Source organism: Talpa occidentalis, unplaced genomic scaffold (genome assembly GCF_014898055.3).
Source record: "Talpa occidentalis isolate TD23 unplaced genomic scaffold, MPIMG_talOcc4v2.1 talOcc4.2, whole genome shotgun sequence".
Taxonomy (NCBI): Eukaryota; Metazoa; Chordata; class Mammalia; order Eulipotyphla; family Talpidae; genus Talpa; species Talpa occidentalis.
In genome coordinates, this window is record NW_023602073.1 from 146,804,349 (window position 1) to 146,822,600 (window position 18,252).

Sequence of the window (18,252 nt, forward strand, 5' to 3'; positions counted from 1 at the left end):
CCGCTTGAAGGGTTTATGAATTTATTTGGCTATCAAGTTTAGAATAAATCCTAAAGTAGTAGCAGCTGAACTCTTCAGACCAGCATTCCTCCCTGTGAGCAGCGCCTTCCTGCTTTGGACAGACCATGCAAAACAAGGCTTTCACGTGTACCAAACAGAAATCTGTTATTTTGTCACCTCACTTGGGTGTCCAAGTGTTATTCCACCGGGCCGTGTAGACCTCGCCTGGCTCTTTCTGCACGTGAGGTGACCCTGGTCTCCCTGCACCGCCTCTTCCAGGCCAGCATGCCATTCTTTCGTCCAGTATGACAGCTAGTCCATTTCAGTGATCCATGTCCCGTTAAAATGGCATAATGAACAGACTTTCTTTGCAAAAATTCAGCTCTTCCCTTGAAAATGACTCCCGTATCAGCCACCTAAGTCTCTGAAATCCAAATAAACAGGAGCAGAATGGGGTGGGGGGAACCGAGAACTTTCCTGATATAAAATATTGCTTCAAAGGAATTAATGAGAAGGTGGATGGATGGGTTTGTTTAGTGGAGAAGTCACTCTTGTTTTTTGTTGACCTGATTGTAACGATTAGATGTGGACCCCCGTACTGCACGTGTAATGAGAACACATCTGAGTGCTCCTTTTAGTGAGCCTTCCACAGTCCTGGAAGCAGGCCTTTTTATCCTGTTTAGTAAATCAGAAGATAAAGGTCCAGAAACTCCAAATAAATTGCCAGCAACCACATGGTTTGCAAATGGCAGCACTGACATTGAAACCAGTGTGTCTGACTTGAGAATCTCCCAGATACTTGGAACTGGCACTTCTCAGCGGCCTCAGATCACAGATGTAGAGCACCTGGGTGTTGTCTGCTTTCTGCAGTTATGATGTATCATTTAATTGCATTGTGCGTTTCATTCTGATATACTTTCATTGTATTATTTTCTTTGCATGTTTTATTTTCTATAAGGTTTCATCATATCATATTCCTCTGTTGAGTGCCTCCTAAATCTGGTACTTTCAAGACAGATGCTAAGATTGGAAAGATGCTAAGATTGGAAAGATTCAATCCCTTTCCCTAAGAGGTGATCATATTGTAGCAAAGATAATATAAGCACACAAACCTTGCTAGTTTATATCTGTAGTGTCAGTATATAAAAGCATATTTCACTTAACAATGGAATCAGAACTAATTTATCCCTAAAATTTTTCTTTATTTTTTATACCAATAACATTATACACTGGTTTTTTGGTTTTGGTCTTGTTACGTTTTTATGTTTAAGAGTAATTACATTTCTAATTATTATAAGACATAATTCACTGCTTTGGCCTTTTTGACACTGTAAAAAAAATTGAACATATAAAAATAGTTAATATGCTCTGACTTATTTAGAATATGACCTGCTTGAAAATGATGGACCTGGGCCCATCAATTTCTCAAAGTTTCTTATAATCTGAGATGTTTTATTGAACCTTCAGGTGATTATTTCATAAGATGAACAGTTTATAATGTTATCAGTATAAAAAACAAAGAAAAAATTTAGGAATAAATTAGTTCTGATTCCATTGTTAAATGAAATATGCTTTTATATATTGACACTACAGATTTAAACTAGCAAATAAACTGGTAAAAGGTAAAAGATTGTATATAAGAAAAAAAAAAGAATTCCTTCAACTAAGATTTGCTAACTCCCTTATTTCATTTTGAGTTAATAATCCAAGTGAATAACTAACTTATGTTTAGTCAAGCCATACTAGAGGGTCACACCGGTCCTTTGCTGTTCTCCAATTCCCCTCAGGATGGATAGCATGAAGCTGTCCAATGTTAATGGTGAGATGAACTGATGGTGAAAATATTGACTGCAGACTTTTCAGCCAAAAAGTCCCCGTTCAGTTCTGTGTTTGTACCTTTCAAATTGCATTTCATGCTGCGTACCTCTTTCTCTTTAGATCCGCATATTATCCAAACTCATTTTTGTGATTAGATTTTCTGGTGAGAGGATGAAAAATTTTCACATTGATGGGTTTTTATTTAAAACTGTAAAAGATAATTATCTAAAATAAAATAAATTTATATTAGATTCCTGGCAGAAAATGATTTTCTGAGATTAATAGTAGCCTTTCCCAGATAACCAAAACTATGAATAGAATATTTCTTTATTATATATTTCTTTAATGATCTCATACAACTAATAAATTCCAATGGGCTCTATTAAAAGGAAGGAAAGAAATGCAAGCATTTAAAACCCAGAGCTCTCCTAGTTTTGCTTTTGCCATCTACTAGCAGAGTAGCTTTGCAGTAGAGGGATATTCCTTGTCTCAGAAGGTACAGGGAGTTCTAGGTGGTTTCCCAGTGGCCAACTTGATGAATCTCCTCAGGGTAATGGACCCCACCAACTATTTGGATGCAGAACAGGGAGGGGGAAAAGTTAATCACCTAAGAAGCTTCTTTAAAATGTGCTTCTCTACTCTGGTGGCACAGGGGTTAAAGTCTAGGCACTAGCAAGCTATTGCCAGCCACTGTGGCATGAGTTCGATCCCCAGCCAGGGAGCTACCTACATATGGTGCAGCAGACTTCTCCTGGCTCACCTGCTGCTCCCCTCAGCAGTGTATTTCAGTGGATCCTTCTGTTCTGTTCCCCACTCTGTCTCTGGTGAATCCTCTCACCCCACATCTCTGGCCTACACCCCAGTTCTTATATATGTAAATAAATAAAAAATAAATCCTTAAAAAAGTGCATTTCCTATGGTCTTTGTCCTTCTTCTGACTTATTACACTTTGCATAATCCCATCAAGTTCCATCCACATTGTGCAAATGGCAAAATTTAATCTTTTGATGGCTGAGTATTAGTCTATCATGTATAGATTCCACATCTTCTTTATCCATTTATTTGTTATTGGGCAGGTGGGTTGTTTCCATATCTTGGATATTGTAAATAGTGAGTGCAGGGATGCATTTATCATTTCAAATTGATGCTTTCTTTTTCTTTGGGTAAATACTACAGAATTGTTGAATTTGTGGAATATAAAGCCAGAAAAGGCAAATGAATAAACAAAACAAAACCCTTAGACCTTGACAATAAAATGGTGATTATTAGAAGAAATGGAGATGGGGAGTAAATGGGTAAAAGGGACCAAAATGCCAAATTGGTTGGTGGTAGGCGGTGAATGAGCATTTGGGGGTGGGTGGGTGAGATGAGATAAATACAGTTACTAAGGTGAGAAAAAACCCTCCAGAAACTTACACAGTATGGCAAATTAATGTTACCTTAAAAAAAAAATAGAGGCAGATTACCTCCCTCTCTTCCTCTGTGTTTACCAGAAGTCAGGGCAGAAGCCAAGCAAACCTATTTTGAAAGACCTCTTCTGGTAAAGCTAATATAATCCACTCCTCCCTCCTCCCCAGTCACAACCATCCATAATGTAAGGGCAGCTTGGCCCTCTGAGAGGATTATTTGTCCTTCTCCAAGTCTGATCTTGACTTGTATGTCTTAGAGCCCAGTCAGCCACTGGCTAGGGCTTTCAATGTCAGTTCAGCTGGTATCTACTCAAGGATATAAAGCAATCCAGACAAAAATCTGTAGAAATGTTCCTGCCTTTCTGTGTGATACTGTCACTGGTCATTTCTGAATATTTTATATATTATAAATTGTTTTTTTTAAGATTTATTTTATTTATTTATGCATACAAGAACTGGGGTATAGGCCAGAGGTGTGAGAGGACTCACCAGAGACAGAGTGGGGAGCAGAACAGGTGGATTTACTGAAATCCACTGCTGAGGGGAGCAGCAGGGAGACAGGAGAGGTCTGCGGCGCCATGTGGGTCACCTCCCTGGCCGCGGATCAAACTCAGGCAGTGGAGATGATAGTGCTGAGAGTTAGCCCCTAGGCCACCAGGGAGGTCCTATATATTATAAATTGTCATCTATAGGTAATGATCTATTTAAAATATGAATGCCCTGGTCCTCCCTGTTGGCTCAGGGGTTAAAGTCTTGGTACTATCAAGTTATCACCAGCCATTGCTGCAAGAGTTCGATCCCTGGCCAGGGGGTGACCCACATGGCGCAGCAGAGCTCTGCAGTACAGTGTACTGTGTAAGGCCCTTCAAGGCCCAGCGCATATATCATACATCTCTTTGTCCTCACTGCCTAGCGCAACATCTATTGCGCTAGTGTTACTGAAAAATTTCTGTGATTTTTGTTGTTGACATTGATGTTCTTTTACTCTCAGTGGAGTTTCTTAACACTTAGTCTGATTTGAAGCATCTTTTTCTGGTGAAATCGATGGGTAGTTGGAATTGGCAGAAATTGAAGGCCAGCCAGACTGTTTCCATCTATCGGTTCTTTAGACTACGGCTAATGATGAAACATTTTTTAAAATGTGTGCCATTTATGTCTAATATAGGTGACAAATAAAATTTGATATCATTATTCTTGAAATAGCATTTCCAGACCCGAGGAGGGAGTGGGCCTTTCCTCAGGATGGCCATCCATCTGGCTCTCAATTGATGTGCTATCCCCATAACCCTAATTTACGGTAGCTGAGTTCCATGTGCCATAAGAGGGATTTTTGTGTATGTGTCCAAGAAGTCTGACCTAAAAAGGGTTTCCATGATGACTAGTGGCAACCTGGGTTTTTCAGGGAGCCAAGAATGAAGGGGAGGGGAAAGGAAAGCAGGGGAGTCTGCAGCTACCAGTTTCCAGCCGAGCATTTGACACATCCAGCGAGAAGGTGGTCTTATCTCTTACAGCAATGTTGCTGAATACACAGGATGTGGGGAGGAAAAGGAGAAGAAAATGTTAAATAAGAGGATCTTGCTAAAGAGATCCAGTTCCTTTTATGTTTCTTTGTGCCTGAACGGCTCACCTCGAAAAAGTAGCTCTAGCTGGTTACCTGTTTCATTATTCTACAGGCATTTTCTACTTTTCTGTCAGTTATTATTTTGTGTGATTGAATTGGATTTTCTCCAATCCTGGTCTTTTAAAATGTTCTTTATTTTCAGTGATATTTATCACAGTGAAACTTAGAGCGACCTTGGTACCTAAATGCAGGAGATTAATGAGATAAGTACCGCCATTCAAAGGAACAATGGACACTCTTCAGAGTAATAGGTTAGAAGTTTTAGTAGAGGATTGTAAGGAAGGATATTTTTATTTTATATCTCTCCTGAGACTTATCAAAAGCAATGAAAAATAATGGGAAAATTTTAACTTCAATAAATTGAAAATGGTCATAATCTAGCTTTTCCCCAGAACCTGCCAATTAATAGTGACATTTGGGTCAGTTCAGGTGAAGGACATTAGGACTGAAGCCTGCTCCTTAAGAGATCAAGCAGGGCATAGCAAGCATCGTGGTCCTAAAATAACCCTTTCAGAGATTCCACGACTGATGCCACTGTAGCTGTGGAGAACATTCTGGAACTGTTTCCTTACTAAAGCACCTCAGAGATTCATGGTTGAAGAAAGAAACAGAGAGATCTTTATTCTCTCTGACCTAAAACAAATGGAATTTAGCAGTCTATTAAAATAATAATATGCCACCAAATGAGAGCTGCTTTTTTAAGGATGTTTCAGAACTATAAATGTTATCAATACAATTTATTTTAATAATAACTCAAAGGAAAAAAATATGCTCATCCAATGTAAAATAAAGTAATGAAATTTATTCCAGGGTGAGTTGGAGGAGAATGAGGTGGGTGTCCAGAACCTCCTTGCCTCTGTCCTCGTATCCCCATCCCGCTCTCCATATAGGCATCTCCACTCCCTGAGAATGAGCCTCAGCTGAAAGATAAGCAGTTTTCATAGGAGGCAGCTAGCACAGGCTAAGTATGTCAACCCATGAAATTGCCTTCATTTGACTGCTTTTTTTTTTAAATTTTTTTTTAAGATTTTCATTTATCTATCTATCTATCTATCTATCTATCTATCTATCTATCTATCTATCTATCTATCTATCTATTTATTTATTTATACAAGCACTGGGTACAGTCAGAAGCGCGGGAGGGTGAGAGAATTCACCAGAGCCAGAGCGGGGAGCAGAGCAGGCAGAAGGACCGAAGGACACTGCTGAGGGGAGCAGCGGGCGGCAGGAGAGGTCTGCGCGCCATGTGGGACCCTCCTCCAGTGGCCGGGGAGCAGCCGGGGATCGAACCGGCGCTGCAGAGGCTGCGGGCAGCTTCGCAACCCAGTGCTCAACTGCTGCGCCACCAAGGAGGCCCCAGTTGACTGCTTTTAATCCCCCAAATTGGCAATTTCGTATGGTTCAACCTAATACATTATCAAGAATTTTCTTGGTTTTGCCTCACTTTAGCCACTAAATGAGAAAGATAAGACCTTACATATACTTTCTTCATCGATGATTTTTCCTCCCCTCGAAGTATGTTTTCTGCTTTCCTCCTCCATTGGGTTGATACATTTATTTTTACGATAATTCTGAGTAGGACTGCCCCTCCACCCCCCACCCCTGCATCCTTCCTCTCCGCCTCAGGGCTCGTACATTGTCTAATCCACCCACATGTGCTCTCAGGCCAGGACCTAATAAATTCAATCAGGCAGAGAAACAAATGATAAACAAGGCCTGGTCTCTTTTCTAAGAGCTGTATACTTTTCAATAACCGGCATCCTTTTTAAGGACATGAATCACGAATAGTCATCTGGGAGGCCCTCCAGAGTCACTGGGCGCTTGCTTGGGGCTGGAGGCTGATAGCACGGATTTGAGGTAGAATTCCTGGAACCTGTAAAAATAGGTATAACCTATTTTCCAGCCTCTGGAGACAGGGAGTTCCCAATTTTCTGATAAAGACTCCAAGGCCACATGTTGGGATTGTTATCATAAAATAGATAACACCAATAACTTTCCTATTATCCTGTGCAATCATCACAGTAACCTCAGGAAGTTGGCAGACATTATTATTGTTGGTGGATATTATTATTGGCCTCATTTTAGAAATGAGGAAATGGAGACTTACAACAGTGGGGTAACTTACTCAGAGTCACTCAGCTGGTAATGATGGAGAATTTGCCCAAAATCTACCATTATGGACTGGAGGCATGAGAAAGAGAATGTTGAGTTTGATGGATCTACAGTGTCTTCCCCACTGAATTGCGTGGATTTGGGGATGTGACCCATAAGCCAGGGTGCACCAGAAGTCCTGCCTTAAGGTGGCTCCTTAATGAAGATCTCTATTTAGAATCTGAGCAGAGATCGTTCAAAATACACTTTCATATATTCTCTTTTAGTGCAAAGTAACTTTCAGTTTGGTAATTTTACTAGATAGCTTATTTATAGCTTTTTAGCAATCAAATAATTGTAAAATATGTGAGTTGTAACACTTCAAAAGCCCTGTAATGAGAGGGTCTCGGGTGAGGGGCGGTGGCGCCATGTCCGGCCGCGAAGGTGGCAAGAAGAAGCCCTTGAAGCAGCTCAAGAAGCAGGCCAAGGAGATGGATGAGGAAGATAAGGCATTCAAGCAGAAGCAGAAAGAGGAGCAGAAGAAACTCGAGGAGCTAAAAGCGAAGGCTGCGGGGAAAGGCCCCCTGGCCACAGGTGGAATTAAGAAATCTGGCAAAAAGTAAGATGTTCCTTGTGCCTGAGGCAATGGTGGTCCTTAATTCCATTCGTATTTCAACATGTGGATTCTCTGCCATAGTATCTTTCGACGCCAATAGCTAGAATGAAGTGTCTTGGAGCCTGTTGTACATTTAAGAATAAACTTTTGTAAAAAAAAAATAATAATAAAATAAGAAGTCATACACGGGCTCATCTTTAGTTATTCTCACTTAGCCATTTCTACCTTACCTGTGAGGTCAGAGAAAACCCAGTGTAGAATCCTGCCAAAGTGTGCTCATCTTCATCTTTGTTCTATCTTGAATTCTGTACTACCTGGAATTAAACCAACTCATTTGGAAAAAAAAAAAAAAAAAAAAAAACAAAAGCCCTGTAATGAAAGTGCTAATAATTTAATTCTAGTGCACTCCACAATTTTGTCCATATTCTTAACCAAGCAAATGCTGGATATCATAATATGATAAAAGTAATTTAAAATATTGAATGATTGCAGTCTTCCACAAAGTAGTTAGACACTGTGCATCAATTTTCATTGACGAATTATAAATATTTCCAAAGTTGAAAAGGCCACAATAAAAGAAACCAATGTTTGAACTGCAAGAAAATGATGTAACACAACTGTACAAAAAAGGAAGTATAATCTTTGCATTGGGGGCTACTCATAATTATATAAATAATGAGCCATCATTTATTTTGCTGAAAAGTATAAATTTTCCAGCCATTCATAATGGAAACCAGTTTATTAGAGTGATTGCAATTTTAAATTACATTTTGTACTGTATTGTTTGTGAATCAAGAGAGTCATTTACATTTCAAAGTCCTTTGAAAGCAGCATTAATAGAATAAATGATTACAAGGTGATAGAACATGATTTCCTTCTGAATTTCCTGCTGAGATAATTTCATATTTGCAGCTGCCCAGAGCTGCCATATTATAATTTTTTTTTAATTCATTACCAGGTGTGTGTGTCTACACACACACATTCTTAAGTACTTTTATGGAGTGAGTTGGGCAGCTATGTGGAAAGGTAAGCAAATATTGATACTAATATGAGGAAAGATGTCAGCTCTACTATGAAAAGGTTGATGACAAGGTGCTCCGGATTTTGAGAGCCAGAAAAGACAACTTCCAGATATGATCACATCGCCAGAGAGCTTGCCTCTGAAGTAGGTGCTGAGGAGAATTTTTACCAGAGGCAGCAGAGGAGTTGAAAGCATGTATTCAAGGTGGCAGGGGCAACTTGCAAAAAGTGGGGCCGTCTGCAGCTGAGGAGGTGACCCCAGACAGCACTTAGGGATTGCGAAGGGGTCCAGTTTGGCACTGCATGGACCAGTTCTCAGCTGATCATTGGTGACATGGCTAGAAAGTAGGTTGAGGCCAGAGTGGAAAGAGTTTTGAGAACCAGCGTATGGAATAAGAACAATGCTAGGTAGTGGTAACCCATTTTTAGGTGGCAAGGGAATGCAGTTATGAGAGCGATGCTCTGAAAAATTAATCTTCATGAATAACGTGGATCAGAGACTGAAGTTGAGGGATCAGAACAGTTGCTGGAACCAGCTGGAAGCATTTGGAAAGCCCGCAAGCCTGGGTCCATCTGCAGTGGTTCTGACCCAGGGATCAGCAGCACGCACTGGTGCAGTGCTTGGTGTCCTTTGGGGACTCTGGGGGAGAGTTAAGAGGGGTTTGCCCCAAAACTGGAATGGGCATGGCCTCGGGGTAGAGGGAATGGAAGCCGAGCAAGTGCTAAGGTGGAGACTCGTGAATACACAGGACTGGGCGCTCCTGGGGCATCCCCTGGATGCCAGGAGGGCAGTTGGAGGCGCTGGGCATGCCATGTGGTGTGGGAGGAGCCCCCTCCGGCTCTTCTTTGGTACTTTGTGGGGCGCCCTGCAGGAGGGGGGCCTTGGGGGACAGCAGTTCTCTGCAGAGTCTTCACAGCGGTGGTTCCTGAGGCCTAGGAGAGCCTTTTTAATTTTTATATATTTTATTTTATACATTTTTACATCATTTTTCATTTTTGCACAATGTATGCTTTTCATTTTGGTTATAGTCCCCATTCAGGTCCCCCCCCTTATTTTGACCATAATCCGTCCTACCCACCCCCACCCCGTAGTGTGTCATAGTGTGTCTCTGGCTTGTAGCTGCTTGTTGATTTTGATTTTTACTATATTATAATTAGTCCTTCTCCTGGTCCCTTATTTAGGTTTTCTAACTCCCTGCCATGAGTGAGACCATGCGGTGTTTTTCTTTTTCTTACCTTCCTAGGATGAGCTCCACAGGGCAGATTTTAGCAAAGTTGAACAGGTGGAGACAAGCAGGGAAAGGAAAAAGTACCCAACTATTTGAAAAACCCTAAACCCTAACCCTAACCCTAACATCACATGCCATCTCGGCAGGGACGGGCCTCTGTCAGCCTTGGGGCCGGGGCTGGAGCTCCAGGGCGCGCCCCCTCTCGGGACAGGCCGTGGCCACCCTGGCTCTGCCCCCTGAGGCCTGTTCTCGGCCAGCCAGCTCCTGGGGGGCGCTGCCTGGCGGGTGGGGGCTGCTGCTGCGTCCCCCGCTAGCTCTGGCCTGGGCTGAGCGGCTGCTGCCCCCGCACCGGCTTCTCATGGTGGCTCCAAGCGGGGCGTCTGCGTCCCCGAGCTGGAGGCCGCGGCCTGAGACGCACCCAGCTCCGCTCCTGACACGTCCGACTTGTCACCGCAGTCCCCAAGCCCACTCGGTTTTAGTGGGAGGGAAAAGTCTCTCCCTCTTGGACTCCAGGAAGAGCGTGTGGGGCCAGAAATATCCTTGCTGTCTTTTCAAAAAGTAGAATCCCCCACACAGGACAGGAAAGGAGGCATCCTTATGTTCCTGGGCTTAGACCCCTGAGCCTGCCTGGGTTGGCAGGTGAAGTGTCCTTCTTACAGAGTTCGTGTGTGTGTGTGTGTCAGTGTGATGGGCATCTGAAGTCAAAACGCTCCTGAAATTAGTTAGCCTACTAAATTAATACCTATTTCCAAAGGCATAATAGTTTTATTTTTAGGTGAATAACCTGAAAATAAAATGTGGCTCTTCCTGTGAAAGTGATAGGACATATTATTTCTTTCTTTTTAAAGATTTATTTATTTATGCATACAAGAACTGGGGTACAGGTCAGAGGTGCCGTGTGTGTGTGTGTGTGTGTGTGTGTGTGTGTGAGAGAGAGAGAGAGAGAGAGAGAGAGAGAGAGAGGATTCACCAGACACAGAGTGGGGAGCAGAGCAGGCAGATTTACTGAAATACACTGCTGAGGGGAGCAGCACACAAGACAGAGAGGTCTGCTGCGCCATGTGGGTCATCTCCCTGGCGAGGGATTGAACTCATGCTGCAGAGGCTGCAGATACCTTCATAGTGCTGTGCTTAACCCCTTGCGCACCAGGGAGGCCAGGAAATATTATTTCTATGAATTCATAGAAGAGATATGCCTAGCAGGAGGTCAAAATTCTTAAACTATGAACATTAGCAAGAAAGCGAAGTTATAGATTCCACAAAGGTAGCCAGCCTGAATGCCTCCAATGTATGGAAATGACATCAAAGTCAGAATATTAGAATTGAAGACTAGGAGATTTTTACATCTCAGGAGTTTAACAAAAGAAAAATAGTTTGTTCTTGTTTCAGTGCCAATGATTCTGTGCTCTAGATTTTTACTTTTAATATGACGGATGGCAGGCCAGCCACACAGTTTCAGTGCAGAGACTGTTTACTTAATCCAGGGCCTTGAAGACATGCTTTCTCCTTCCCAGCCCAAGGCCTTGGCTGCAATCATAGTCCACCAGATCCGAGATCGGGCCAAGAAGCCCTGAGCTTGATGCCCTCTTTGGATTTATGAGAGCCAGAGGATATCTATGCTATGAGAGCAGCGTTGCTCGATGCAGATGTTAGTCTGGACAGAAAGAATAACCCAGAACTCTGCAACATACGGGGTCCCCATGATCAGTGCAAGTTCTACTCTGCGACACAGATGACAGCAACCTGAGGAAAGAAAGGGCAGGCTTCTAGATGAAATATTTCATCATAAAGCTGCTTACAATGGAGAGCTGTGTGGAGATTTCTGGACCTACTAAACATAGAGCTTCCATATGATCCAGCAATTCCACTCCTAGGTATTTACCCAAAGGACACAGAAACATCAATTCCAAAGAGCACCTGCACCCCTATGTTTATAGCAGCACTGTTTACAATAGCTAAGCTTTGGAAACAACCCAAATGCCCAAAAATAGATGACTGGATCAAGAAGATGTGGTCCATATACACCATGGAATATTACTCAGCATTCAAAAAAGATAAACACATGCAATTTGCAGCAACATGGATGGCGCTGGAAGGGATCATGCTCAGCGAAATAAGCCAGAAAGAAAAGGAAAAATACCAGATGGTCTCACTCATAGCAGGAATCTAGAAAACTTAAATATGGAACCAGGAAAATGAATAACTATTCAGTGAAAATCAAAATCAACAAAAATCTATGAACCAGAGACACTTTTGAGGGGATGGGTGGCGGGAGGGGAGGGATTGGGGTCAAAATGGGGGGTTGCAATTGTGTGGGGAATATAAAAATAAAATTTATTATTAAAAAAAAAAAAGCTGCTTACAATGCAGGTCTTCCTGAAGCCATCTTTCACAATTTTCCACTTAACCAGGAAATATTTCCCCTGTAAATGCATGTTGGTGTACTATGTTGGGATTTACACTGACAATAAATATCTGAAACGTGACAAAATATAGGAAGGATAATACTTTACAAATAAACACACACACACAAGCACACACATATACAACCCTACCCATGCAAATACTGTGTCACTTTATAGTATTTACAGGGAAAAAGAATGCAGGAAGTAAAGATGAGAGGCTTGTCCCAACGAGTATTTCTGGTGTTTCCTTTCTAAGTGAGGCCTATCAAATGCTATAAATCTTTTTATAAGTAGAGAAGATATAGGCTAATAAATAATAAATATTGTTTGCAAAACTAAAAAAAACATTCAAATCTGTAATAATGGGGAGAAGTGAATGACAGTGAATGTGGCTCTTCATTCTAAAACTGTCTGAAAAATTACCATAATGATTGGAAACATTTTGGTGTTAAAAAAGGATTTTATTTAGAACACCGCAACTATGCCATTTTTAGACTGAGTTGTTTTCATGCACCTTCACCTTGGAGAATTCCCTCTATTAGCAGCTTCTACCCAGCCTTTTGCAAACCATGTGATGTTAGGTCCACATTTCTGCCCCAGAACATGGGTGCTAGCTTAGCTGTGTGACTTCCCCAAGCCTGCATTCATTATCTCTTCTAATAAAATTGTTCTTATTATCAAACTATTGGCAACAGGCTTTGTTGTTGGCAAAGCAGAAGAAACACTTATTATCCTCAGTGATTGGGAATCATCTTTTCATCTAAAACTTGATTTAATTTCAAGAAAAAAAAAGAAGATCCCTGTTTAATGTATTACAGTTATGTTTGTCTGATGATTGAAAACTGGCATTTTATAAATCCCAGGTCCTTTTAGTATAAAAATGGTTACTCTAAAATATATTTGCTTTGGTTCACAATCTGTTTTCCATAGACCTTTTGTTAATGTACAATCATTAAGTCATACTGCATCTGCATTTCCTCTGCATGCTTTGATGGCTAGCTATTCTTCTTTAGTTTAACTGGACTAAATGCAATTTGACTCAGGAAGCACAGAGACAAAGCTGGATTTTTCCACTGATTTTTGACAGCCTGGTTGGGAGAGCGTAAGATGATTTCTGCACTTCCTCTGGCTAATTTTAATGGGAAGGTCAAGAACTTGGCCAGCTCTTCTAATACCTGCTGTGGCCCAAAGTATCTTGCCAAGGTTTTAGATGCCCTTGGGGCTGCCTGTCATTGTCTCATTTGGATATGTTGTGTCTTCTGGGATGAGCCCTCTTTTCAAAGTAAAGATTCTTTAGTTACTCTGACAAATTCAGGAAGGTATGCCTTCGAAGTTAGGTTGGTGACAAAATGGCCGGGTTCAGAGACGTGAACATGCCAAATAGCAAAACCATAGGCATGAAGCACTCTGAGTATAACGTGCTCGTGGAAACTGATTTATTGAAACAAAAAATAATACCGTACAAGTACATAGAGGGTTGAGTTTTGCATAGCAGGGCTCACAAATCCAGACCATAATATGTGCTAGTATTTGTGCTATAAGTATCTGCCAACCAGTTTGCCCCAATCTGTACTTGCTGAGCTGTCCACCACTGCATCTCCTCTCACCCGGTGGCACCTCCTTATTAGTCAGCACCGTGATATTCATCTACTCTGGACCACTTGAGAATCTGCTTATGCACAACAATCTCTGTTTACTTTGGAGAGATCCTAAAGCTATAGAATGTGAACACCTGCCAAGAACTGCACCAAACAAACAGTTCTTGTGGATTAAACACTAGTAAAGAAGATGGGTTGGCACATATTTTACAAAAAAAAAAAAAAAAAAGGAGAGAAAGAAAAACCGCAGCAGGAACAATTTAATAGCTGACTGAATGGCTACCAGAAAGACGTGCATGGGCATGTCTGCTGATTAGTCAGGGTCCACTTTGTTCTCATTTGGTGGATTGTGCAATGGTCTTTTCCCAGAACATTTCTGATAATGCTGCAAGGATTATAAGAGAAACTTTGTTTAAACCAAATAAATTTTTAAAGGATTAATGGCACAGTGAGTTGTAAGATGGAAGGTAATAATAATAAAATTTACCATAGAGTAAGTGCACAGTGCTGTATATTTTTTTAAGATTTATTTATTTATCTATACAAGAACTGAGGTACAGGCCAGAGGTGTAGGGGGTGAGAGGATTTACCAGAGATAAAGCGGAGAACAGAACAGGCAGATCGACTGAAATACACTGCTCAGGGGAGCAGCGGGGAGACAGGAGAGGTCTGCTGTGCCACGTGGGTAGCTCCCTGGTCGGGGATCGAACTTGTGCTGCAGTGCCTGCAGATAGCTTCATAGGTTGCGTATTAACCCCTTGTGCCACCAGGGAGGCCCAATGTGCTGTATATTTTAAACATCTACTGCCCCCTTAACTCCCAAGCAACCCTGTGAGGGAGCTGTTATTAGTTTCCCCATTTCAGAGCTAAGGAAACTGATGCTCAGATAGGTTAAGAAACTTGCTCAAGGGTACATAGCCAGTAAGTGGTAGGGAAACTAGGTGGTTCTAATCTCAAAGATCCTGCTTATTTGCATGGCACCACACTCTAAAACTGGAGAGACATCATACTTGATTACGGAACCACATTCAAATGCTGTATCATAGCTTTCTTGAATGTCATCAACAATCAACATAATTATCATACAAATATTTAAAGGATGTAAAGCTTCACAGCTCCATAAATGCACCCACACACTGCACCCAAAATCAAAGAAAGATCAGTAATGTTAACCCTGTCAAATTTAGCCCTCTGCGTTCTTCCCATTTTACCCCCTTTCCACTCTGGAAACCACTTTGTTCTTGGAGTCTAAGACTTATTTTTGTTGTGTTTTGTTAATTCATTGGCTTTATTTAGATTCCACATATGAATGAAACCATTGCTTTTTGTTTTAATTTTCTGACTCATTTTGTTTGGTATAAGTTTCACCTCAAGTTTCATGAGTGTTGTTGCAAAAGATTTAATCTTTTTCAATAGCCAAATATGATTACAAAAAAGTATATCAAATAAACAATCTAAACTTACATCTGAAAAAAAATGAACAAAAAGGGCTGCACAAAAATCTTGCATTTAATGTTTTGATACATTGGTTCATATTTGTTTCTTAGAAGAACATGATTCTAAGAGCTATTCTCTTAAAATATTTCCATAAAAATGAAAACAACCAACCCACCAACCAAACAAACAAACAAACAAAATAACTTAGCTAAATGTGAACGGATGTTCACTTTTTTCTTCCGTAAGGATTGACAGGAGGCTCCCAGAGTAGTGTATCTGAAAGCATTAGCGTTCCTGATAAAACCAGCAGTCAACTTACACATCAGGCATGTCATTTAGTTTACCTCACGTGAACACAACAAAGAGCAAAGTTGGGCATCTGGCATCTTCCCTTGGTTGTGAAACAACTGGGAGTCCTCAGCACCTACTGCATTGATCCCTTTCTTCCCTCAAACATCATTCAGTTAATGAGAGTCAATTTGGATCCAGCCTGAAGCTATATTAACCAAAAACTGAAGAGAGTCACAAAGGGAGTGAGAGGTAGGGGGAAGTTGAATGGCATCCTCTTTTTGTCCAGTTCAAGTATTTGGTATGAAAAGGAAGGACAGGTTTTGAAAAGTTGACACATGTGGAGCCATTTTTGAAATGGAACTGGTCGGCCATGAGAGAGAAATTGCATTAGTTTCTTTTGCTCTAGGTCAAAGACTGTTAAACTGGGTTAAAACCAGCAGTTTTAAGAAGCCATCAAACAGTTGTCTGAGAAATCATCTGCATCAGGAAAGTTGATGTTTATGGGCTATTTGACAGAGAATAGAATCACTGACCAATATGTACAGTCAAGAATAATTGTGTAAGCTTGTTCACACTCATTATCTGTTACTGTTCACACTCATTATCTGTTATCATTTACTCATCTTCCTCTTTTCTTCCCACAAAAACCATTAACCTTGTCCCTTCTGGGGGCACTTTCTAGGTCTTCTACCTGAATCTGTATACCTCAAATTGCAATTTTTTGATCCAATAAGCACCCACTGTGTCTTTAATTGCCTTCTAAAAATTGAGGTTGACAGGATACAAAAGCAAAGAGGAGGGAACTATGTGGGATTGAGCTGGGATGGAAGCCTTTGCTATACAAAGAGGTAGGCACATTTCTTAGACAAGTCTCCAAATGTGATCAGCAATGTATAGAAGGAAACAGGAGAGACTTCCATGCTGGGGTCTTCTTATCATTTGTTGTTGTTTTTTGAGGAGGTGTAACTGGTAAAGAGAATTTCAGAGCTTGCATGGACATTGCTATGCTTTTGACCTTTTAATGGTAAAGTTAAAATATGTGCCATAGAGTTCAACAGGTAAAACAGAACGTTAGTTATAGTCTGTAGAATTGAAAATAAATCCATTCTATTTGCCAGTCACAGGAGTTTCCTTTTTGAAATGTTATTTTATTATGAATAATAATTTGTTATATTATATTACTGCTATAATTATGTAATTATAATTATATTTTAAATTGTATTATTTTAGGATACTACATCACTATTAATATGATCATATAAATCAGCTTTAAAAAATAATTGAGCTGATTCATGACTCTGAGTACTGGAGCAATGGACTTTTTTTTTTTTTTTAAAGATTTATTTATTTATTTATGTATACAAGAACTGGAGTGCAGGCCAGAGGTGTGGAGGGTGAGAGGATTCACCAGAGACAGAGTGGGGAACAGAAAAGACAGATTGAAGTACACTGCTGAGGGGAGCTGGTGAGTCAGAGAGGTCTGCTGCGCCATGTGGGTTGCTCCCTGGGATTGAACTCATGCTGCAATGGTTGCAGATAGCTTCATAGGTTGCATCTTAACATTTTGCACCACCAGGGAGGCCCTGGAGCAATGAACTTTTATAGGGAAGTCTTCAGCATTTCATACAGAGAATCATAATTTATGAGTGTCCCAAGTCTCCATGCTCAGGACTTTTTAAGGATGAGTTTTCTAAGACCTTATTGGACATTTATTACTATATTCAAAATGAGGGAATAATGTTTGGAGCTAAGGAAGGAGAGCTGTGAGAAATGAAATACAAGCAACTTTTTTACCCTTTCTCTAGAGCTTCTCTCAATAGGGACCCAAAGTGCCTCTAAAAACCTCACTCTCAGAATAGTATTCCTTTCTCCTCCATGCCTTAATTTTCAGCACCCAAGGCTATCCTGTAAGGTGTTGTCTAATTAGAGCAACTGACAGAGGTGTGAATGACAAGAGCTCTCCTTCCCAGTAGGTGTTTACATTCCTGAAATGTTTACTAGAACAAAGGGACTTCCTGCTTCAGAATCTGTGGCCAATGGTTTTGTATGCTGGGGTGCTTTCCATAGCCACCCTCAGAAGCCAAATGGCCTGGAAACCTCAGTCACATTTATTGCCCATTTTACTGAAAATACCAATGAGTAAACATCACAAAATCAGTTTAATTTTACAACTTTGACATTATATTAATGAATTCTCTATACATCTGCTCTTGTCACTTTTAAGTTAAGTGACTCTTTGGCCCCTAATAGAGAATGAGTCATCCTGAGGAAGGACTTTTCTGTTCATCTTTCCCATGGGGGACGAAAGAGTTTTGGGGTACCTGTGGTGATGAGAATAATTTCTGACTTTATGAGACTAACTGGCCTTGTGATGTTGGGCAGGTCACAGACTTCAACTAATCCCTACAAAGTGCTCTAATTCTAGAATTCTTAGAACTCTTTGAGTCCCCTTATTCTCTTTTATTTGCTTTGAGGCCTTTCCATTCTGAAAAGTTTCTCCCATAAGCAATACCAAAAGAGCGTTTTTATGAGAAAGACATCTACGACTTAAGGGAATTGTTCTAACAGCTAACGACATTGTTGTGCATTTTGGATATATATAATTAATGGAGAAAGGCTAAATTGGCCAAAGTACGAACATACTCTAGTTTGTAGAAATCACTGTTAAAAAAAGATGTATTAGGCCTCCCTGGTGGCACAAGGGGTGCCACCCCTTG

General features: G+C 40.8%; 2 protein-coding genes across 3 annotated transcripts in view; both read left to right on the forward strand.

The window, feature by feature from the left end:
- SYNE1 (spectrin repeat containing nuclear envelope protein 1) overlaps nucleotides 1–18,252 on the forward strand; it is a 432,020-nt gene that overhangs the window by 34,241 nt on the left and 379,527 nt on the right. The window lies entirely within an intron of this gene.
- On the forward strand, nucleotides 7,346–7,736 carry LOC119253488 (translation machinery-associated protein 7-like). The gene has a single exon (XM_037521014.2). The coding sequence runs from the start codon at nucleotides 7,368–7,370 to the stop codon at nucleotides 7,560–7,562; it is 195 nt and encodes a 64-aa protein (XP_037376911.1). The 5' UTR covers nucleotides 7,346–7,367; the 3' UTR covers nucleotides 7,563–7,736.

Bases quoted from the DNA above. Each gene is read 5' to 3' on its own strand.
- LOC119253488 (XM_037521014.2), top strand. From the start codon at position 7,368: ATGTCCGGCCGCGAAGGTGGCAAGAAGAAGCCCTTGAAGCAGCTCAAG.